The 24,262-nt window shown below is 32.3% G+C and overlaps 3 protein-coding genes across 4 annotated transcripts; 1 reads left to right on the top strand and 2 right to left on the bottom strand.

The window, feature by feature from the left end:
* Window positions 1-11,696: 11,696 nt before the first annotated feature.
* On the top strand, window positions 11,697-12,534 carry LOC126743892 (biogenesis of lysosome-related organelles complex 1 subunit 2). Its single transcript, XM_050451145.1, has 3 exons — window positions 11,697-11,938; window positions 12,000-12,242; window positions 12,306-12,534. The coding sequence occupies exons 1-3, from the start codon at window positions 11,890-11,892 to the stop codon at window positions 12,440-12,442; spliced, it is 429 nt and encodes a 142-aa protein (XP_050307102.1). The 5' UTR covers window positions 11,697-11,889; the 3' UTR covers window positions 12,443-12,534.
* Window positions 12,433-13,342, bottom strand: LOC126743891 (uncharacterized). Its single transcript, XM_050451144.1, has 3 exons — window positions 13,082-13,342; window positions 12,788-12,984; window positions 12,433-12,733 (listed from the first exon to the last, which is right to left on the bottom strand). Exons 1-3 carry the CDS (start codon window positions 13,191-13,193, stop codon window positions 12,524-12,526), a joined length of 519 nt encoding a protein of 172 aa, XP_050307101.1. The 5' UTR covers window positions 13,194-13,342; the 3' UTR covers window positions 12,433-12,523.
* A 16-nt stretch (window positions 13,343-13,358) lies between these two features.
* On the bottom strand, window positions 13,359-23,382 carry LOC126743890 (uncharacterized). Of its 2 annotated transcripts, none has more exons than XM_050451142.1 (5): window positions 23,217-23,382; window positions 17,767-18,108; window positions 17,551-17,708; window positions 14,080-14,174; window positions 13,359-13,774 (listed from the first exon to the last, which is right to left on the bottom strand). In XM_050451142.1, exons 1-5 carry the CDS (start codon window positions 23,235-23,237, stop codon window positions 13,470-13,472), a joined length of 921 nt encoding a protein of 306 aa, XP_050307099.1. In that variant the 5' UTR covers window positions 23,238-23,382; the 3' UTR covers window positions 13,359-13,469. The 2 variants fall into 2 exon arrangements, with proteins under 2 accessions (XP_050307099.1, XP_050307100.1); XM_050451143.1 differs by having other exon boundaries at window positions 14,080-14,171.
* Window positions 23,383-24,262: the final 880 nt, after the last annotated feature.

Raw genomic sequence — 24,262 nt, 5'->3', positions numbered from 1 at the left:
CACTCATATAAAAGTACATTAAGTATATCAACACCTTTGGTTAGACCTTTCAATGAACACATTCCTAATAACTCTTCTAAGACTTCAAAATCTTAAGTAACACCTCGTATGATTATGAGAAGTTGAGCTGTGGAACTAATATCAGTGGATTCGTCGAGTGCTAATGAAAAAAATTCAATGACCTTAGTTTTTTCAATTAATTGTTCCGCAATATTACGTAAGAAAGGCATAATTCGTCTTTGGATAGTCTCTTTCTCAACTTTTTTGCTGCTGGACACATTTTCTTAGCAGCAATTTCTAAGCATTCTTTTACAAAATCGCCTTTTACAAAATCATTGTGGCGACTTCGCTTTGCTATCTATCATTCGAGAAATTTCATAACTAACTTCTGTAGCTATTTCTGAATCTTAAATGGGTTTTGTAAACATAGCTTGCTGACCAATAAGCTCCCGTTATAAAGACAACATTTTTTGCTTTCTTAATTCGCCTGTTCACAGTGCCTTTTTACATTAAATTCCTTTGCGATCGCAACAGAATTATTGCAAATTAAACAAGCGACTTTGTTATTCGACCATACAAAAAAGTATTTCTCAGTCCAAATTTCTTGAAACTGCCGATTTTCATCTTTAACCTTACGATTTTAATTAGTTAATTAATTATTTTACACAGCACCTAAAAACAATTACAGTACCTACTTAAGTTACCCATCCTTTATTAATTTATCAAAAATAATTAATTAAATAGTATTCCTGAGAAATTTTAATATTTTAATATAGATTTTATAATATCTGAAATAATGACGTAGTTATTACAGTTAGAGAAATTCTGAAAAAAAATAGTAATTTATTTGTTTTAGTTTAATATTTGGCCAGCATTAAAGCTAAATTTGATTAAAATCTATTAAATTCTACCTATTTAATAGATTAAACACTTATTAATAACAGAGTTTTACTTACGATGTCACAATTCAATTATACACGGCACTTGACGGGTTAACATTGCAACAGGAAACCTAAGTTGGTTGTGGATTCGCGGTCTGTGCATCCATGAAATAGAAGATGTCACTCTCTCTCACGAACTTATAAATAATATAATATGTATATTTATAAGTTCGTGCTCTCTCATTGACCGTATAAATTGATGCTATTTCAGATTTCTATTATTCTCTTTACTGCAAAAAGTACTTTCGTCCGTAACTATTTGGCGCTAGATGTTGTTTTCTCCCATTAATATTCAGCTTTAATCCTAGATGGCTCTGCTTGTCTCGTCGGGAGCGGAAACTACGAGATGCGACGATTTTGCGGGAGATTTAAATTATATTGAGTCGCTAATATTATACCGTTGATTGAATATTCAATCAACGATTATACTAAATCGAATGTTGTACAATATTTAATTATAGATAAAAAAATATTAAATGAAAATATCTGACTAAAAAGATATTTTGTTTTTTTATTTGCGCAGAGTAGGTAACACGTTTTTAATTCCCACATGCCAGGAAAATGGACATTTATTTTATCTTCTGTATCTGCCCTTACCTGGGTACGCCCCTGTGCATCTGGATGGAATAAGTTAAATAACGTAAATAAGTAAATAAGTTCAGCCAAGAAAGTGAAGGGGTAGGAAAGGATACGAGGAATTGGAAACGACAAAGAACTTCCACCTTTTGACTGGGTGAAGGTTGACGCGGAAGTGAAATTATAAATCAAATAAATAAACAATAAAACTAATATAAGGTTAAAGTCGTACTTTCCAAACACAAACCTTACTGGCGTAATACGGGTTGCCGCACTTCGGGATCATGGCCTTCGATACAGGCACAGAATAAACGATCTCACAGAAGCGAAGGCTAGCCGTTTTTACACTAGCGTCTGCCGCCTAGAAATCACTGTGCCTCTGCAGTCAGATGTGTGGTGCTACGTTGCCGCTATTCATATTAAAATACCGGCTGCATATGTTGCGCGCCGCGCCGGCAGCTCTGAGAGATATTTTTTAAGGTGGTAGTTGGTTAAAAATAAAAAAGCTTTGTATTCGAAAAGCCTCCATTGTTCTAAATGGAGGATTCTTTTATTAATTATTTTTTTAAAGGTTATATCGCTACCTACAGGGTACAGTAATAGGACATTATGTATCTATTTAAGTACCTATACCTAATTTATATGGATTTTTCAGTTTTGGTTATTAATGTTAAATAGTTGTCCTTCCTTATATACTAAAATGGGTGACATTTAACATTAGTGCAATCGGAATCACATTACAAAATTAATTAATATGATGAGAATAACCTAATTAGGAATTTTAATTTTTTATTATAATATTAATGATTTTTATCTGGAACTATTTTCCGACGCGTAGTAATAATGTCAGTGTGTTGAGATTTTCTTTTGGTTATAGTGACATTAGTGACAAGCGAAGCGCAAAAATGTTTTGTTCATTATAACGGGTTTGAATGAACAAAATTCGAAAGGGCGCGCCTGGGTTGAAGTGAGACTTGATTTTAGAGTTGAATTTGGTCAAAACGGATATCGACCGTGGGTTGGAGCCTCCCATCGGTTGGGTTAGTGTCTTTTGAGCCGCGTACCGGGAATATTAACTTTATATATTACTTTTTTTTTGTTTTCACGCAAAAAACTTAATTTTTTCGCATTTTTTTCCTTAAAAAAATAAAAATACTATGCAATGCCTAAATTTTCTTCAAAAAACGTTTACTCTTGATTGCACTAATATTAAATAGACCCCTAAAATGAGTTAAGAATTGATAAAGGTACCTACTACGATTTCAATGAACTCATAATGTAATAAAATCACATGCCATTATTTTATTCAACCATTCATGAGATAAATGTGTTGAAAATTGTGCTTGCTATGACTAGGAAAATGTGCAGGATTCTAAAGATGGTAAAAACATATTGCACTTTTCTGAATGTAACCATTAACCTTTGAAATGCTAATTTTTAGGATTCATAAACATTTTGATATTTTATTCAATAAATACCTAGGTATTTTTTTATATGGGTAAAAAACGTAAGATAAGAAAATGCGATTTGTTTATTGTTTATCTGCAAATAGATAATAGATTTAGCTGCATATTACAGACTGAAGAGCATAAACGCATTAAAATAGTTGTTTCGGGCCTGTTTATAATATATGTTTAATTACTTAAATCAAGGTTATTTCGATCTTAATTATTTATCAAGTTATCAAGGCTGTAAAGACTTAAGGCTGTAAAGAAATAGGGACGCTGCTCCAGTCACACTGAAATAAGGTGATCCCTCTGTTTTCGACGCACACCCTTAGTGATTATGTAATGAGCGAAATAAAATAGAAACAAAATAAGAAGAGACACAATTTAACGTAAAAGGAAAAAGAATGACTCGACTTACCCTAGTAATAAATGAAGTAAAGGATGTTGATATAAGGAACACCCCAATCAGCTTTCATTAAATCGACAAAGACGTGATGCGCTTCGGAATTATCTCGCATGAGATTTAGGTACCGATTCAATAATTGCCGTAGTACTACTGCTTTCCGGTATCGCACACCTGTTCCGTATTTTGGCGGATGACCTCGGTCAAATAGCTTACTCCTCTCGCCCCGAGGGGACCATAAGGTAAAGTAGGATAAAAGAGCAAGGCTTTATGGAAGGAACATTGGAGTAAGAGAGTAAGGAAATGTAAGATAGGTCGAGTTTAAATATTAACAATTTACTAAGAAACGCGTGTGTTATACCGGGTGAACTTTTATATGCAAAATCAATGTAAATAAACCAAAATAAACAAAGTATTACCGAACTAATTATTAAATATCTTAAACTTTAAAGAAAACTTATGTTAACTAAAAATAAGTAAAATTAGCAAAAAGTAATAAAAGAAGAGAGAACGAAACATTCTCCCCAACCCTGAAAATACCCAGTTAAAGGTATTTTAAGAAGATATTGGTAAAGGGCATAATTTGACGAGAGGGCGTTTAAGCAAACCCGTAGGAGTTTTAACTACAGCCACCCTTGGAAATGCCCGGGGGTGAGTACAGATAGATCATTAGGATCTGTAGTAACAGGACATAGAGGGCGTGAATTAAGCACACTTTCTATTTGTACCACAAAAGTATTTAATTCTTCGTAGGTAAGAATTTGGTTACCGACGATTCGAGTTAAATGCGATTTAACGGATTTGATATTGGATTCGTATATGCCTCCAAAATGAGGACTTGCACTAGGTAAAAAATGCCAAACAATACCTTCCTTCGCAGCACAATCTTTAAAAATATCTTTCAAATAATTAGAACCGCCCACAAAGTTTGTACCGTTGTCCGAGTAAATATCAGTGACTTTTCCTCGCCGCGCGATAAATCGTCTGAGAGCCGCCAAAAATGCTTCTGTACTCAATTCAGATACTAGTTCAATATGCACAGCTTTAACCGCACAACATATGAACAAGGCTATGTATGCTTTGGTGGTCTTTGCACCACGAAGTTTGCCCATGGTTACAGAAAACGGACCACAGAAATCTATACCAATATGCGAAAACACACGATGTTGGCTCACGCGGTATTTTGGCAAGTCGCCCATAGGGGGTTGATAAGGAATAGGTTTGGTTTTCCAGCAAGTAAGGCATTTTGAAAGTACGCTATGAATAGCTTTTCGAGCATTAAGAATCCAAAAATTTTGTAAAAGCAAGTAATGAGTAGTATGTATACCACAATGTAAATTTGACACATGTATATGCTTAATAAGTAAATCGGTGAATTTACTTTTTCTTGGTATCAACAGGGGAAATTTTACATCAAATGCTAGCTCAGCATGACAAATGCGACCTCCCACTCTAAGAAATCCCTGACTATCTAAGAAAGGTTTTAATTTTCTTAAAGATTTTGGTAATGCAACTTCACTTTTCAGTTTAGCTATTTCGGCAGCAAAATGTTCCAGTTGGATACATTTAGTAAGGCAAAGTAGAGCATTTTGTAATTCAGGAATAGTGATATATTCAAATGGCACAATTTCCTTTTTTTGAAATCGGTGACATATTCGAACAACATAAGCAACAATTCTTTGTATTTTAGATAAAGAGTTAAATTTTTCCAGTAACGATTGAAATATGCAGTTTGTCTCTACCGCTAAAAAAGTTTTACTTTTCGCTTCTGAAAAAACTATGTCACATTCTGGAAGGGATGCATTAAAAATATTCAATGTTTCGAACGAGTATTTTAAAAATTCAGGTCCATTCCACCACAAATTGCAATTTAGAAGATCGAATGGGAACATTCCTCGAGTGCCGCAATCACTAGGATTATTTATGCCGGGGATGTGATACCAACAATCGGAGGAAATTCTTTTTTGTATATATGAAACACGATTAGCTACAAACTGTTTCCAAGAATGAGCAGAACCTTTGATCCAATGTAATGCGACGGTACTGTCAGAAAAGCAAAATATTTGATCAAAAGAATACCTTTGAGAGAGACTATGAGTAGTAAATTGGATTAGTTTTGTAAGAAGTACCATAGACAATAACTCTAGTCTAGGTATACCAATAGTTTGTAAAGGAGCAACCTTACTTTTACCGCAAAGCAAATAGTTTTGAATATTATTATTTTTATATAAGACACGAACGTAAAGTACGGCACAATAGGCCTTCTCTTAAATCTTCGAAAAAATCTTACACAAATCAGAAAGTAATTTTCTTTTAGTAAGAGGCTCTATTACAGAGCAATCAAAGTGATAAAGAAATGCATCTGAAACCGGGCTCCATTTTAAGCCAAGGATTTTTAAAAAATTACGGTTTTCAGGGTCAAAAGAAAGTGATTCTGTCTGAATGTGATCTTCTGGTATGCCTTCTAATACTTTAGGGTTATTGGTAGCCCATTTTCGAACTAAAAAACCTGCTCGCATCAAAAGAGTAATAAGTTGATCTTTCATAAGTAGCAAAGTGTCCAAAGAGTCATGGGACCCATGTATATCATCAATATAAGATGAATGAATAATTAAATCACTAGCTAATGGCAAATCAGAATGATCATTAGCTAATTTTAGCAAGGTACGTATTGCAAGAAAGGGTGAGCAAGTTACCCCAAAAACAACAACATTAATCTCATAATCCGAGATTGGTTGGTCCGGTGAAAAACGCCATAAAATTCTTTGGAATTTTCGGTCCAAAGGATTTACTTGTATCATCCTATACATTGCTTTAATGTCGCAAGTGAAGACGTATTTACTAAAACGAAAATTCAATAGTATCTCTATCAAATCCTTTTGCAATTTAGGCCCCGTATAGAGCGCTTTATTTAAGGAAATCTTGTTAGGTGCGCATGCACTAGCATCGTAAACAATTCTTACAGGCGTAGTAGAAGATTCCTTAAATATAGCATGATGTGGAATGTAGAAGAAATTATTAATTTCAGTAAATGCAGGCTGGGAAACGGCGTTCATATGTCCACAATCTAAATAATCACGCATTATTTCCGAGTATGCACTGTAGAAATGTTTATTTTGTAGCAAACGACGTTCGAGCGCATAAAAACGCTTTAAAGCCATCGTTCGTGTGTCTCCAAAATCAGGTGAAACAACTCGAAATGGCAACGAAACTACATAGCGACCTTGAGGCGAAAGTGTAGTTGTTTCTTCAAAATATTTATGGCAATATTCTTCCTCCGGGCTAATACAGACAACTTCTGGAACCTTTTCAACTTCCCAGAATTTTTCCATAGTTAAATCAAGATTAGAACCAGATGTTTTTGTAAAAAATGTCTTTTGCTTCTGCAAAATTGGAGAATTATTAGAAGTTTTCCCAACAATTGTCCAACCAAAAAACGTATTTAAACAAACAGGATTATCGAAACCCATGCAAATTTTACCATCTCGCAAAATATAAGGAACAACGTCGTTACCTAAGAGTAAATGAATTGGTCCGGGCTTATTAAAATCTGGATCAGAAAGAGTAAGATTTTCTATTTGAGGACATTTAGTCAAAGAAATAGTGGTAGTAGGGATTTGATCGCAGATTTTATCCATAATAATAGCATTTACATCGAAAGTTTCAGTAGAATTACAATGAGATCCAATAGTAAGGGAGACTCCTGATTTCGCAGAGGTACACATTTTATCTAGCCCCTCGAGAGTCATAGCAATATTAAATGTATGTAAACCAAGTTTGTTAACGCATGCTTTAGAAATAAAAGTATTTTGAGCACCAGTGTCTAGAATAGCTCTGAAAGACTTCCAATTTTGGAAAATATCTTTTATTTTTACTATTACTGTACCCAGTAAAATTTCTTGATTATTAATCATCATCCCGACTTTACTGACTTGTGAATCTGAGGACGTAGAGGCAAGGATGTCAGAAGTAGAAGGTATTTGATTTTCTTCAATTTGATTATTATCTTGAAAATGTAAGAGACTGTGATGACCATGGTTACAATAGCGACACCGTTTTTTAGAAGTACACTGTGTCACAGTGTGTGCGGTTGCTAAGCAATTTATGCAAGCACGCTGCTTCTTAATAATATCATATCGTTCACCAAGAATTTTACTTAAAAATGTCGAACATTGATAAATAATATGCTTGCCTTTGCATAAAAAACAAGTAGGTGAAGACTGACTATGCACATGAAATGTTTTATTTCTGGTATTGGTATTTACATTACGAGGGTTATTCGAAAAATTAGATTTGGTAGCAGGCAAAATATTTGGTAATCCCTTTCTAGCAGGAACAGAAGAGAAAGCATTAGTAGCACATTCTAGTGCTGTACATTGTTTTAAGACAAAAGTTTTAACCGACTCATACTTGGGAATTTCATTAGTGCCCTGAGACTGCTCATATGCACGTCTAGTGTTAGAATCCAATCTATCAAGCATCATATAACACAAAATGAAATCCCACTCATTAGTTGGCAATTTCATAACCTTTAATGCAGCTATATGTTTGGTAAATGTATCAACCAGATTACGCAGAGTTTCTGCATTTTCTGTGGTAACTTTAGGAGAATTTTCAATAGCTTTCCAGTGGTTATAAGCTCTTAATCGAGGATTTTGATATCGCTCTATTATAGTAGTGTAGGCATTAAGATAATTTTCATGAAGTATAGGTATATCTGAAATTAAATCATGTGGTGGGCCGCTTAGACAAGAGAGAAGTAAATTAAATTTCTCGATAGTAGATACGGCTCTATTATTATGTACCATAGTATTAAAACTTTGTTGAAAGGTAGGAAAACCTGATATATCTCCGGAAAAGGTAGGTAATTTCATTTTAGGAATTAATGAATGATCTGACGCAATATTAGTTATAGCAGCAGGAGCAAAAGTGCTATTAAAAGGTGACATCGAGTCTTCTAATGGGGCTTCAAAAATGTCGAAAAACATAGTTTCAACCTCTTGAGATTTTACAAAAAAATTAGTTTGAATCTGATTTTCAATAGATAATTGACGTTCGTCTTCAGCTATCAAGGCTAGAAGAGAATTGTGGTGCCTTTCAAAATCTTTATTGATTTTTTTTATATTACGAAAACTAACTTTAAATTGATTTTGGAATGAAGCGTCAGCCTTAGCTTCCAGAGCAATTTGATGTATATGATTTAATTGATTTAAAGAGGTTTGTCTAAGAGCTTTGGCTCTGGCAATTTTTGTATCTGAATTAATCGGAGCCATTTCAACAAAGTAATAAATTAGGTAAAATCCACTCGATTAAACTTTAAAATAAAAAATACAAAAAAAGCAAGATATATTAAATATTATTTCGGCAATAGCAGTAAATTAAATTGACTAAATAAGTCAGCAATTGACTAAAATTAGTAGCAAAGTAAGTAGTAATAAGTAAATATATTAAAGTAGCAGTAAGTATAGTAGAAAGATGATTTAAGTAGTAAAATGAGTAAGCAATTTCAACCTAAAATCGCAATCAAAAAGTTTGCATATAAAAGTAAAAAATCACTAAAAATGTGAATCTTTCACAAAAAAAATCTCCCCAAATCAGTTGTGCCTTTGCAGAATCCGGCTCGAAGGACCAAATGTTTCGGGCCTGTTTATAATATATGTTTAATTACTTAAATCAAGGTTATTTCGATCTTAATTATTTATCAAGTTATCAAGGCCAGACTGTAAAGAAATAGGGACGCTGCTCCAGTCACACTGAAATAAGGTGATCCCTCTGTTTTCGACGCACACCCTTAGTGATTATGTAATGAGCGAAATAAAATAGAAACAAAATAAGAAGAGACACAATTTAACGTAAAAGGAAAAAGAATGACTCGACTTACCCTAGTAATAAATGAAGTAAAGGATGTTGATATAAGGAACACCCCAATCAGCTTTCATTAAATCGACAAAGACGTGATGCGCTTCGGAATTATCTCGCATGAGATTTAGGTACCGATTCAATAATTGCCGTAGTACTACTGCTTTCCGGTATCGCACACCTGTTCCGTATTTTGGCGGATGACCTCGGTCAAATAGCTTACTCCTCTCGCCCCGAGGGGACCATAAGGTAAAGTAGGATAAAAGAGCAAGGCTTTATGGAAGGAACATTGGAGTAAGAGAGTAAGGAAATGTAAGATAGGTCGAGTTTAAATATTAACAATTTACTAAGAAACGCGTGTGTTATACCGGGTGAACTTTTATATGCAAAATCAATGTAAATAAACCAAAATAAACAAAGTATTACCGAACTAATTATTAAATATCTTAAACTTTAAAGAAAACTTATGTTAACTAAGAATAAGTAAAATTAGCAAAAAGTAATAAAAGAAGAGAGAACGAAACAATAGTAATAAAGTAGGATTTGGAATTTTTAAAATATCGCTTTTAAAAAATATGTTTAAATTAGCAATTATTTCAAAAATATTCCAAATTTAGAAAGAAAATAATTTTCTAATGATCTAAACACCATCAATAGAAGGAATAAAGGCACCAAGGTAACTAAATTTTATTAATAAAAAACAAAGAAAATGATAAACTTATTTATGTAGCGAAGGGTTACCAGAAGTAGGACCCAATAAGGAAATGAAACCAATTTCTTACAAAAAAATGCCGACGTTTCGACCTTATCCTTATATTTGGATCATCTTCGAATGTGGCTGGAAATAACACAATACATGCATAATGTAAATGGATATACATGTAAACCAATCACTTAGCTAATGATATTTGTTTATATCAAAATAAACAAGTAAATACAAAATTGCTAAACATTGAGCCTGCGAGACTGCGAGCGAGCACATAACGGCTCACCCAGAATGCGTTTTAATAATAAAATATGATATCTTTGATGAAAGCGGCAACATTGACTATGCTCTGCCGCGAGAGCGAGCGCCGGCGGCACAAGGAACGGTGGTTCCGCAGACGCTAGTGTTTTTACCGAACCGGTTTTTCGTTCAGGCTCCTCCCATTTACCCCCATTCTAACGGGTACAACTGTCATCGCCCACGTGGTGTATCGGGTCATAATTAGTGTATTAGTACGAGCGTTAGTGTGTATATTTGCGATGTTTTGTAATTTGCCGTTTTTTATTTTCATTAAAGTAGGTATACAAAAGTTACATTATTATGTATTATTCATTATTATTATGGTTGTTTAAAAGCTTTGAAAAGTTCAGAATATTCCCTAATTAATTTGTCGTGCCATGCAAATAAATACAGAATAAAAATTATTTAATTTAATAAACATATATGTATATGCCTAAACCATATGTATCTATGTATGTGTACATACGTGCAGGTACAGAACATTGTACATAGATAAAAATATTAAGGTTGATTTAGGTATACAGTATTTTTATGTGATAAAGAATAATGACTTTAATTTTCAATTATCTGTCTTTTTATGGACTGGTTTACCCATGCAAGTGCATAATATAGTAGTAGTAAAACCCTTAAAAATCTTATATTTTGTTCCAGACTATCATAATGGGCGGCGACTATACAACGTATAATACCTTTATAAAATATGGACGTATGTGTGGCACCTACATATATATATAATAATACATACATATATCTTTTTATATATAAATATATAAAAGCCGATGATACCTACTCTTAAATGTGTTGTGTTTAAAACATACGAGAAAACATACCTGCGTATAAACCTTCCAGCTAAAATTTAATTTAAAAATACCTACCTATGTACATATATATATGTATATTTTTAACATATTAACATCACACAAATAGCAGACTTTTTCTCAGCTAGTGCCTTACTAAAGGCAAATATTATTTACCATTATAATAAAACAACTTTCCACAAAAAAACACAAAAATTCCATTCCAAAACAAATTAAAAGTATACTAACCTACACCTCTATCGTGTATCAAAACTGTCAAATAACAATTTTTATAAAAATAATAATTATTATAATTATTCTAAAAAGCAAGGACCAATATAAGCCTTAACAAAAAAAAATCCTATTTGAAATGTAACTAAATTTTGTAGTTTGCTCCCGTATTATATGGATATAACCATTTCGATTTTAAAAATAAAAGCACTTCGTTCGGTGTATGCGTTTACTACAACTTTACGAGATATCTCAGTGTATTTGCGCCGGGTGCATCTATCAGTTGGGCTTATAAAAAACTGGTTCACGGATATCAAAGGAGCCGACGCAAGCCTTCGCTTCTGTGAGATCGTTTATTCTGTGATACAGGTGCTACACGTATGTCTTGCATTTGGCAACACAGCAAAGGTTACAGTGTATATTGTCATAAGTGGCTCCTGTCAAAATTGCCAACGATAAAGGTAAACAAACAATTGGCTAAAGCAGCTGGTTGTGTGTTGTGAAAAAAAGCTAAAACTAAACTAACTAAAAATGAAGGGTTATTTTTAAATTTCCTTATTCAGTTATCTGTTTTTGACACAAAAAAAAGAAATAATATAGATTTTCAACTAAAAAAAAGTTCTTAAGCATGACTGACGAAGCCGACTCTGATGGAATTACAGACTCCCCAAGAAAAGGTTGGCCTCTTGAGTATTTTTTCTTAATTGATATGCACTTCCAATCAATATTTAATTTTAGGCCCCACATTATCTACTTCCACTTCAAGTTTTGAAGCCCTAGACCCCCACGACCCAAACTTAAGTAGACTAGCAAACACGCTTTTTAGTAAAACTTCAGATTATCTTTATGGAGAGCTAACTTCCACCTTGGATGACTATAAGCTATTAGAAAATATGAATAGGACCACCATTACAAAATACTCCGATATGAAGCACATTGCTTCTAATGTTAGTAAAAGTATGGCCGAGTTGATTGAAAATTGTGAGTACCTATTATACCTTATATTTTAAATACTGGGTTATAATTTTTTTTGTCTTATTAAAGATGAAACTTTGTTACCTCTTCTACAGCAAATAGAACAGATTGAAGACAGCATAGGCAAATTGGAACAAGCTGCATATAAATTGGATGCTTATTCAAAAAGGTTGGAGGCAAAATTTAAAAATTTAGAGAAGAGGTAGAGTTTTATTGGTGTTAAAAGCATTTATAATATAAGTTAATATTTTGTTGTGTATATTTTGAATTGTATTATACATTTTTTATTAACAAGGAATAGTATTGGTATTATCTTCATCAGTCTTTAAAAACTGTTCCACAATTTCCTGTTCCTCTCTTCTTAGTTCCTTCTGTTCTGCTGCTATTTTGTCCTTTATGATGTTAATTCTAAAAGTATCAATACAGTCAATATATTTGTCCATTTGTGATTTACATTTAATTGAACAACATCCATGTTTGTTCAGGCAATTAATGACCTACAATAGATAAATTTATTTATTGGGAAGTAGTTCAATTATATAATACCCTACATCTTGAGGATTGCAAATGTTAGGCCTAATTGGTTCAATTTTGCTTTCAACCTCATCAGCTAATTTGTAAAATGCTTGAGAAGTTAAACCATATTCAGCAGAGTGGGCATCATCTAAACATTTTAATTTTAAGATCCATTCTTTTTCAGTAAGGTCAACTGGTATATTTAGTTCTTCTCCAGGATATTTTATTCCAGCTAAATAGTTTTATATATGTATATAAATATATATATATGTTTTGTAGGTATAAACTTATTTTTACCCGGGTAATTGAAAACTCTTTTTTTTACTTACATTCTTTTTCTTCTTTGGTGAGTCTTTCTATGCAACTTTGTGATATATTTATGATACCATCCGGCTTTTTCTTATTATTAGCAGATCCACAAGGAAAAAGAATGTTACCCATAGTCTGTGATTTAAAATTGTAATCAGTAAAAAAGCATTTTTGAAAAAAATTTGCAGTAAGTCATTAATTCAAATAAAATTAAATTTGACATTATTAATTTTGACAATGGTAAAGAGAGTTTGTTAAGTAATAATCTGGTGGGAATGTCTTGTTAAATAAATGTAATTTAATAATTTCATCAGCTTTATTAACTTTTTTATTAATATTTCTAATATAAAGTTAAATTATATCTGGCACTAAATATTGGCTTTCTGTTAACATCTCCTTCGTATTCTCTTACTTTTTAGCAATAAAATATCGGGAATCACTTTTTCCACCTCCATTTTCCAACTGTCTCTCAAAACGTTGCTTGTTTTGTTCATAAACATTTCTCAAATCCCCATCTTTTCCCACATTTAGAGCCCTACCTTTATCTTGGGTGATAATTCCCACAGGGTAATCAAATTTGTAAAAGAATCCTTTTGGAGGTCCAGTACTTTCTTCTGATTCTTCTGGCACATATTTTCCTTCATCTTCTTTAAAGTTGTCTTCATTGTTTTGCTGTTGTGGTTGAGCAAAAATTTTTTGCTGAGCAGATGCAGCTAAAAGAAAATGAATTCTAAATTTAAATTAAAAATAACATAACGACGAATTACTATGATAATTCATTGAAAGTCACTAACGAGAGTACTAAAAGGACTAAAAAGACCATATTTCTATAATAAACTAGTGGTTAGTACTATATGTTATTACATAAGTATAATATAATAATGAATCTCTCTGGACATAAAACAAAAGTTCATTGGACAAATTCAATTTATAATTCAATATCTTCAAGAAAATTAGCCTCTGTAGAATATTCATAAAAAAATTTTGAGACAATGTGTAGGGCCTATGTGATACTGACCTCCTTGAAATTGTTGACCAAACAATTGTGTCGTCTGCTGTTCTTGGATAGTCAGAGGTCCGCTAACGTATTGCCCTTTACCGTTAAATGGACTCCTGTAAATAAATTTCATTTAAAATTAAATAAATTTTACTCTCAGTTTTTTTTTTATAAATAAAAAAAACATATAATTTTTATTTTGTGTCAAGCTTTTCATCTAGCAACGTTTTAAAGCTTGTTGTGCATCATGAGGCTAAAATATATAATATAAATAAACATTATCTTGAATTGATCAGAAAATGTAAATAATGATGGTTAATATCCTTTATCAATATAAAATGTTTAATTTGTAACAGTAAATTTTTTTGTGTAATATTTGTTCAAGACGCTTGAGTTATTTTCAGGTTTTGGAGTATTTAAAGAAAACTATTATTACTTAAACAGATATGTAAATTTTAGAAGAAGGTTATATTATTTTTAATGGATAAGTTGAAGCATTAGCAAGGCAAAAATGCTTGTACAATTATCTTAATATTATAAATAATATTAGAATCTGATAACATGCCATCTTTAGGACTGCAAATGACGCGTGCGAGTTTTTATATAATTTTACAATTAAATCAATAAATATACAAATTAATTAAGTGAAGAACACTATACAAACAGGCTCTCTTATTTTTTATAATTATGGAAAAAAAAGGGAAAGAAACAAAAAGGAGATATATTTTAATCCCAAATATGATAGGCATTTTATTAGAGGCCTATAGATCTTCTCTTAAATTACAGAGTATTAACAATAATTAAGGCAAAATGACTTTTAGCTTCAAGCCAAGTTTTATTCTATTACGTTTTTTTACTATACATATGGTGTTTTATTTTTAGTGACGGATACCAGTATTATTAATATAAATGAGATATACTATACAGGGTGACACAGAAAAAACGGAACACTAAATAACTTTCTTACTTTTCAAGATAAATAAATGAAATTTGGTATATCGATAGAATAGTTTTAAGAGCATCTTTTCAAATATTCTATTTTTTTCCACCACTTCCGGTTTAACAGGAAATGACACTAACTTTCTTATTTTAAATGGAACAAATACAGAAGTGGGGTTTTTGGACTATGCGCAGACCAAAGCAAAGGTCCTCCACGGCCAATCCAACCTTCGGGATATTGTTCATCAAGGAAATTGTGTACCTGTCGAGAAAAATGCGCGGGCGCCCCATCTTGCATAAAATACATGTTCTGCCTAACATTTAATGATATATCTTCTAAAAGACCTTCAAGTTCATTTCATAAGAAATTTAAGTACGAATCTCGGTCCAAATTAGGTGGTATAGTTCATGGGAGCCTATTATATCGTTTCCAATAATACCACACCAAATGTTAACTTTAAATTCATGCTGGAAATGACGACTGACAACTGAATGGGGGGTTTCAGTATCCCACATATCAGCATTTCTAAAGTTAAATACGCGGCGTCTAGTACATGTCGCCTCGTACATACGAGTCGTATTGACATGAATAGCATTCTGCTAGTAAGCATTGGATCTGCGTTTTGCATATTTTTAAACTGACGACAAAACTGCATTCTGGCTGGCAAATCTGGTGGGATCAAACACTGAACTGGTGTAAAGTGGTATGGATAGAGGCCTTCTTTCTGAAGTACTTTACCAACACATGATTTGTTTACACCCGTAGTTGCCGCTTATCGCCTAGTACTTAACCCAATATTTTCTGCTACGCGGACTAAAATTTCTTCTTCCTGTTCTTGGAAAATATTATTTGGGCGGCCCAAAACAGGCATTTTTGGCCGAAATGATCCAGTTTCTCCTAGTCGGCTTTTATAGCCGATATATTCTTTGGAATAATTTATGGTTTGGTTGTTGTCTATCTGGAAATATTTCCTGATACCTGCGTCTTGCATGCCGTCCATTAAAATTTACTTACGCGTAAACACAAAGCATATCACGAATCTCCAAATTGGTAAACAAATTATGCCTAGGCATTACTTAAAATATAGATTACAAAATGGGGAAGTCTTTATCTCCAAGAAAAAATGCATGTAGGTCATTTAGTTAAATGTATTATGCATTTCGGCTGTGTAAACAGCCTTCATCAGATACTAAAATAAAATACAGGTAATTTAAGACAATTTTAAAAGGAGCTTATTCGCTATAACAATACATGTTTAGAATTTACCAGAACATCACAAAAAACATATACGTTCAACAAATAAAACTCAAAAACTACCCGTTATTGGGAACAAAATTAACAATAAATAAAAGAATTAAAACTAAAAACATTGTACAATAAGGACATAAACGATTCAAAATATAAAATTTAGATAAAAGAGTTAAAAACAATAAAGGTAAAAGTTATTTTCTAGGGCTAATTGAATTAAAAAAACGTCAACTGTAGAACTAGAAAGTAGTTAACTTAGTTAGTAACTTAGTAAACTAGTAACTTAGTCTGGGGAGTTTATGGCACTATTTATTTCAAATGCCTCTAACAAGTCCAATTGTAACCCTTTCTCACAAACATGCAGAACCTCAGTGTTAGGTCCCAGAACAAAATTATGGCCAGGCTCTAATATGTGGAGTTCGCAAAAGGAGAATTGGTATTGCTAATAAAAATATTTTTATCTCGGGTGATAAGTCTTAAATGTTCGTCGACTTCAATTTTCCTTCGCTTTGGCCGACATAACAGATATCACGTAATGGGTGGGAACAAGTTAACTTGTAAGCTCCAGATCGGTGCGTTATCGGTATTTTATCTTTAGTGTTTACTAAATGTTTTGCCAAGTTGTTTTTGGTTTTAAAACAAACATCAGGTTTAGTGACAAATTCATTGGACTTAAAACACTGTGCAACACTAGAAGAGACGTTGACAAAGTAAGTAATAGATCGATAAGATCCGAGGGTGTTGGGTTCACCGAGCAATGGTTTACTAAGTTTTTTGAGAAAATGTTTGTTCTATAGCTTCTTAATAATATTTATAGGATATACATTGTTTCGAGCGATTTGTAAAATTATATATTAAAAGCGGCAAATTTTTGGCTAAAGGGATGATTAGAAGTAAAGTGTATTACTGTATCAATGGCTGTAGGTTTACGATATATTTGAAATTCAAAATGATTATTGTGATTAGTGATTAAAAGGTCTGAAAATGGTAAATTTGATTCTTTCTTTAACTCATAGGTAAACTGTATGTTGGGATGAACAGAATTAATGAAATCAACAAAGTTTTCTCACTATTTTTCTATATATATATAGTCAATCAAAGTTTTCTATATACATAGTTTCTTTTTTAAATTTTATTAAAAAAATGCAAACGGTAACGTGCCATTTCCAGCCCTGAACATCACCTAAATAAAATACAGCCGATACAACGGCACTTCCTGTGGAACAAAATCACTTTTAATGAAGGGCCTAACCCTTATAGATTTCAATTCTAATTTAAAAAATTATGTTTTTTTATCAACTTACTCAATTGGATGACTATTTCTCTCAGCTTCCTCTTGCCATCTCTTCAAAAAAGCATCCTTGGCAGCTTTTACTTCAGGAGATTCCTCAATCTGTTGTGGCAAGATTTGCGGAATGTTGTCGCTTTGATGAAAACCGTTACCATTATCCCAATATTCAACCTAAAATGTATATATTTTAGCACCAAATATATGATTAACGGAAACCCTTATGCCACACCTTGATTTCTTGTCCAGCTCCGTTTATATAATTGTAAGAACCTTTAAGGTCTCCACTAGCCTTTTTCCTTTCATTCTTTGATATGTCTGGTATTTGGTAGCCGTAGAGGTATCCCCCCAAACCATCTTGACCATGGTATTGCTTAGCTAAATAAATATCTTCGAGGACTTCATGGGGCACTTGACCTATTAATCGGACAGCAGGCACATTAGATTCGATTTTTGGTGCATAATTGAGAGTTTGGTCTTGTTGTTCTATGATGTTTTCCGCTTCGTTGGGTTCCAGGTCTAGAAGCCTCACCTCTTCTGCTGCGGAAAGATTGAGGTAGCATATGGTGGCTGTCTATAAAGATATATTTATATTTTTTTACATTGTGAATATTTAGAGATGCCTATGTAGTAGGCAAACACTTTTAGAAAATTGTTAAAATTTCGTACTTTTTAGTCAGAGGAACTGAAATTTTTGGAAAATAAAAGAGACAAATATTTTGGAAAAATATAAATATGTAGTTGACTTTATTTTTTTGAATACAGTAGAGTCTTTTGTTTAGGTTGATAGGTCTATTGATGGCAGCAATGTACTATGGAAAAAAAATTAAATTTTATGAAATAATATTATTGTTATGAAATTCAGAAACACACTTTTATTGGCGACGTCAGACACTCTAACCGAACTCGCGTTGACTATCTTTTAACTAAGTATTTCCAAGATCAAAAGTGACTAAAAAATTAAAACTGAATAAAATCTCACGAAACGCGTCTTTTTTAAAGCCCCATGGAACAATTTAGAAATATTTAGAATTTTCTTCATTATTTTTAACGAGAGAGACTAATAATTTGAAGAGAATACTGACAGTCAAAGCAAGCAAGTATACAAATTCTAGAAAATGTAAAATACAGGGATTTACAACAGTATAACCTAAATAACCTAATTTGGGGCTCAAACAAGATAAACTACTTAAAAACTAGACGCTATAAAAGCAAATATTAAGCTAAATGTAAGTAGAACCTTAAAATAACACTACTAATCAACTTTTAACTACAAAATACGAATAAAATTTTAAACATATTCAAAATCTGAGGTACAATTACAAAGATGGCTTTTGCCTAAAAAACCGAATAATAATAATAGTACAAGGGACAAAAGTAGTAAAATTAAATTGAAATATGAAAAAAAGGCTATAAAACTTCTTAATTTAAAGAAAAGTGATTATATAATCCCTATTGTCTATAACTTCGCATGACAAATTTTAATATGATATATTAAGTTGAGATCAGGACTATGGACAGGAAAGTTCAAAATGCTATTATTTTTTCACAAGAACCATTTCAATGGCACTTTTGATTTGTATGTAAAATCTAACTATATTATGCCTTTCTTATCTAAAATTGAGTTCACAGCCAACCCATCCAACTAAAAAGTGTTCCAGGCAAAATCAAAAAATACTAATGGGGACATAGTGAAGCCACTCCCATTTTTGTCAATAAGGTTGTTATTTTATTTTTCGTGTGTGTAAATTACAAAATATGTAATTATAGGGGTATAAAGCGATAAAAAAAATCCTATATATTTATAATTTTAGCCCCCAAAAAGTTCCAAAATTTCCCCAATATATATAATTTTTAATTAAAGCAAAATTAAGAGCTAAAAAAACCTTGTGCAAGCCGGCAACATTTTTTTCATATTTAACGTATGTAGAAAAGTCTTCATAATTTACAAAGTTTTGTATTTTTTCCAATCATCCTCACTTTTTAATCAATATTTTGATCACACTCAACATTCTATGTAAAAATTAAAAAAAAGATCGGTTTTTAGACGTTCTTTTAACTTTACTGGACCCGCCTTTCAAGCTTAGGTTCGACCAGAGTTTCCACATATTTTAAATGTGACTACTGTGGGTCTTTAATCAATAGTCAGTGCTAAAATCATTTTGACCACCAAAGTTTCTAAGTATATATGGAGGAGAAGGAGAACCAGGGTTGTACCTTTGAGTTTTGCACCAATGAGGACAATATTTTAACTTTAGTGGCCAAAAACATAGCAAATTAGATGGCGCAATATTGATTTCATTAATTTATCCTAAAAAACCTTTAAGGGATCCGAGAGATAACCCCTTTACAATCAAGGCATAAAAATAAATTAAAGCAATTGTGGGAGGTTAAAACTGTAAACACCAAAAACTCAAGTAACAATATAACGTCATTTTATGGATACGCATGTCTCTGGTGGTGGATGGACTAAAAGTCATGGATAGCATTGACAGCCTCACGTATCCGTAATTACGTACCAATGTGGATTTAGGCTGACGGTATCCTTCGTGTGGATGGACGATACCGTTGCGGCGTTGCCAAGAAGACAGTCAAGTCAGGAGAGGCAACCCTCTATATCGAGTCATATGAACTAATGAAGCCAATCTTATTCGAAGGGAAGGTGGCACGTTCTGAGGACAATGCGCGTAGAGCTTCTGTGCTTAGTAATACGCAGTTAAAAATCATTCTTTTGCGCCGTGTACTTTGATGGACGACTTTGGCATTATTCATTCTCAAGAAGCAGGGTCTTGACAGATCGGGTGACCAAGAGAACACCGAAACAGCTTCTATTGCTCGACATATAGACGTCAGTAAAAAAACTACTGCCTCGGGATTGTCAAGCATCTGATATGTCATTTAAAATGCGACCATTCTTCCTAGCTTTTTATCTTCTAGAATTTTGCGAAAGCTTTCTGTTTACTCCTTCTTCGAGAGGTTCTACTCCTGTAAAGTGCAGGCCTCCTAGCTGACCAGAAACCTCACTGGGATATTTTCGGCCGGTATAAATCAACAATGACCTACTTAAAGTAACTTCCCGACCTTCTGAGTCTTTTAGACACAGACAGGTGTGATAGACCAGGCTGTTCATACCACTAACACTAAAAGGCATTTTGGTCATACCGTTTAGGCGCTACCTGGTTAATACTAAATGGGTTTTTTACATTCAGTTTTCCCCTAGTAATTAAAGGAATATGTTATAGATTTCTCCTTATTCCGTCCACTATTAGTTGTGGACGACACTGCAATCGCTGGAATTCTAAAGGCAAACCAATGCCTGCCTCTGCCCGAAGGTTCTCTTGCGCCCGATCTTTCACCAGAAATTCAAAAGTGCACACATGTTATCTTTTTCATAGAATTAGCTATATTGTACATATGTCCTGATTGAATTGTTAAATAATTTGTTATTCTATACTAGTCTGTTTACTTCTGCCGAAATTCGTTTTTTTTATACCCAAACTAGTGTTGCAGTAGGTAGGGAGAAGCTTTAGTAATATAGTAAAATTCTACATGGACAATGTAGCAAAATGAGGTAATAATATTTACTAAAAACTGATTTTATAAATGTATACTTGATGAATTTATTGACACATCTATGATTGGATATATTGTTAAATTTATTTTGAAAAACAGAAACATAAATTGTTGTTGACATTTGCAAAACCGCCCTCTTAACTGATAAAGATCTTATGCCTGAGTATAAGAAAGCAATTAACGAAGATTTTATTAATGCTCGGAAATATAAAAATAGTTATTTAACCAAGGGATTATACATCATGAATAATTAAAATGTCATCATTATTATCACTATCGTTATAACATTGTTTTCTGCAGAAAAGTATTGAAATATTTACTGATTTAGAATATATACATTTGGGAATTATGCATGAATCAAAATGAATTTTGTTGGCATATGTGTACCCTTTTGACAAAATTTTCAATAACATTATTGTACACATGTGGTGATATTTCATTGACAAAGCGTCTTATTTCGGCTTTCAATGCTTCGATGGTTGCAGGCTTATTGGCATTAACCTTTCACTCTTTGACTTCAGATTACCCCACAGCCAGAAGTCTAAAGATGTTTAATCGTAAGATAGAGGCAAATTTTAATTACCAAATAGGGAAATAATATGAGCAGGACCAAACTCCTGGCACCGTCCCGCTGATGCCACATGTCAGAATTAATAGCTTTCAAATGAGGCACAAAAAACATATTATCGTAGCGCCACAACGTTTGCCATTTACCGTTACTGCATTACTTTCTTTGCTTTTAAAGGAAAATGGTCAAATTATTCCTCGAAACCGTAATGCACACCATAGAGCGACACGTTATGAATGCATGTCAATTTTCCCAGAAAGTCCCAAATGCAAAAGTCTGGCTATTAACGAAGCCACGAAGATGAAGATGGGCCTCGTCACTGAAAATGATATTATTTACAAAATCAGCAGGGTTGTCAAGGATCCAATTGGTGAATTTTTGTGGCTGTTTATGGTCTGCTGCCAGAAGTTGTTGAGTAATTATGCCAGCATCCAGCCTCACTCAGTCTTTGAAATTCAATACTTAAATGGTCAAAATGTCAAATGGTCATTCGATCGAACTACATTCTTCGACAATTCTTGCTTAACCAGTCTGTTAGGCTCTGCGTCCACCATATTCGACCTCTTCGGATTCTTCTTTTCAATATTCTACCTAACTTAATTTTTCTAGCTATGACATAAATGGTCAACTATTTTATTAAAAAAAAAATCCTGATTCGAACTAACGGTTCGATAGTCCAATCTCCTATCGTTATCAAGATATAGACAATGAAATTAAAAAACAATAACGAAGAACAAAGAAGAAACGAGCTCAGAGGTCAAAAAATAAAATCTTTTCTGCTGGCTCTAGGTATATCAAAAAATTTCTTATACCTTAAGTAAATTTTGTATTTTTTCTTTTTCGACTAAGATTGTATTAAATATAACCACATATCCTATTAAATCTAGGATATAGCGAACAATATCGTTATAACTTTATAATTTTTCTAAATACGTGAGTAAGTCTATTTTCCTAATTATTAAGCATATGAGACAGTATTTGTTAAATTTGATATTTAAATAAATCGTAACCTAATACCCAATAAAATAGGTATGTAACTAATTATGAATTTATCACAACACCATTGATTTTATTTTTATTTTGTATTTTATTTTTAATTGTACCTAATACTACCTAAGTTAAGCCGCGAAATTGCGGGTAAATTCTTTATAATTAATAGGCAGAAAAAATATCCCTCTGTATTAGACGCGAGACCACTCAATTTGTCCTCTTTCAATGAAGATCATAGAGTTTGCACATAACCAAAACATCTCAACATGTTTCAGATATGCATGTAAATTGACTTACTAAAAAGCGATTTATTTTGATCTTGAACGCAAGTAAGATTAAAATAAATCGCTAACAAGTAATGCAATTTGCGATTATTTAAAACTAATTAAAATCAATTTTAAGCTCCTCGTCTTCAAATTTCTTTACCACATAATTACTAATAAATCTTTATTACCTTAGCATTAATTACTGAATAACCATAATACTATTATTTATGTACACCATAGTTAGTATTGTTTTATTTAAAAAAATATATATTCAAATTTACTTACCAAATTTAATAGCCACTTCATATCTTCAACTTTTTTCTGATAATTAAATACAAGTCGCTATTGTCAACACAAAATATCACCTTCAGACATACAAATATAACAAAAATGATGTTTTTTTTTCTATTTATAAACATAGGAGAATATGTAATATGTCGATTTCCTAATCGTCATACCATTTATATATGAAACCCAGCATCTCTACCCCACTATTTTCTATCTCGATGAAGATGCTGCTGTATAGAGTGAATCACTGTCAAATATTGTGTCTACTGTTTACTTTTCTCGTTATTTTTTGTGTCTTTGCATTAGTGGCACTGCTATGATTGACGTACCTGATCCAGTTTCAAGGAAAAAATCTTAAATTACCGTAGCGCAAATAGGGATACGTTATATAAACAGGTTATATTACAACAAAAAGCTTCACAAAGAAATTTCAAGATATATATTAGAGAAATCTTCTGTTAGAGGAGCAAAATAATCCAAAAAAAATTGGGTAAATACTAAAAGACTGTACTACTAATTACTTACAAATAAATAAACATACTCTCCATTTTAAAAATTATAAATGATCGGGGTACAGTTGAAACTTACAAATTACAATTATAAGTAAGTATGTGAAATATTTAATGACTACAATGTAATAATGGCTAAAAATGTGGAAAAGTAAATTCAACTCTTGTTTTTAATAATATAAAAAATTGCATAGACGAAGATCTTATTCTAATACTTTTCACGCGATTAATTAGCATATCTAATAACTAGCAATTATATTTACTAAGGGTGTATGTTCGAAAAATTTTAAAACTGCTATTGTAAATTCTATTTTTAAAATGGGATATAAACATTATTGATAATATTTGTTTCCCTTTTTAAAAATTGCCTTTATTATACCAGTTTTAAGCTATTGTCTAATAAGCGTAGTATCTATATAGCTAAAAATATTAAAAAACACTCAAAAATAGATTGACAATGAATGAAAAATAGTGTTTTAGTTAAAACGACAGTTATATCATCATTTCAATTTATAATCTAATAAAATTTAAAAT

This window comes from Anthonomus grandis, chromosome 13, assembly GCF_022605725.1.
Source record: "Anthonomus grandis grandis chromosome 13, icAntGran1.3, whole genome shotgun sequence".
Taxonomy (NCBI): domain Eukaryota; kingdom Metazoa; phylum Arthropoda; class Insecta; order Coleoptera; family Curculionidae; genus Anthonomus; species Anthonomus grandis.
This window is presented reverse-complemented; position numbering and strand designations above follow the sequence as displayed.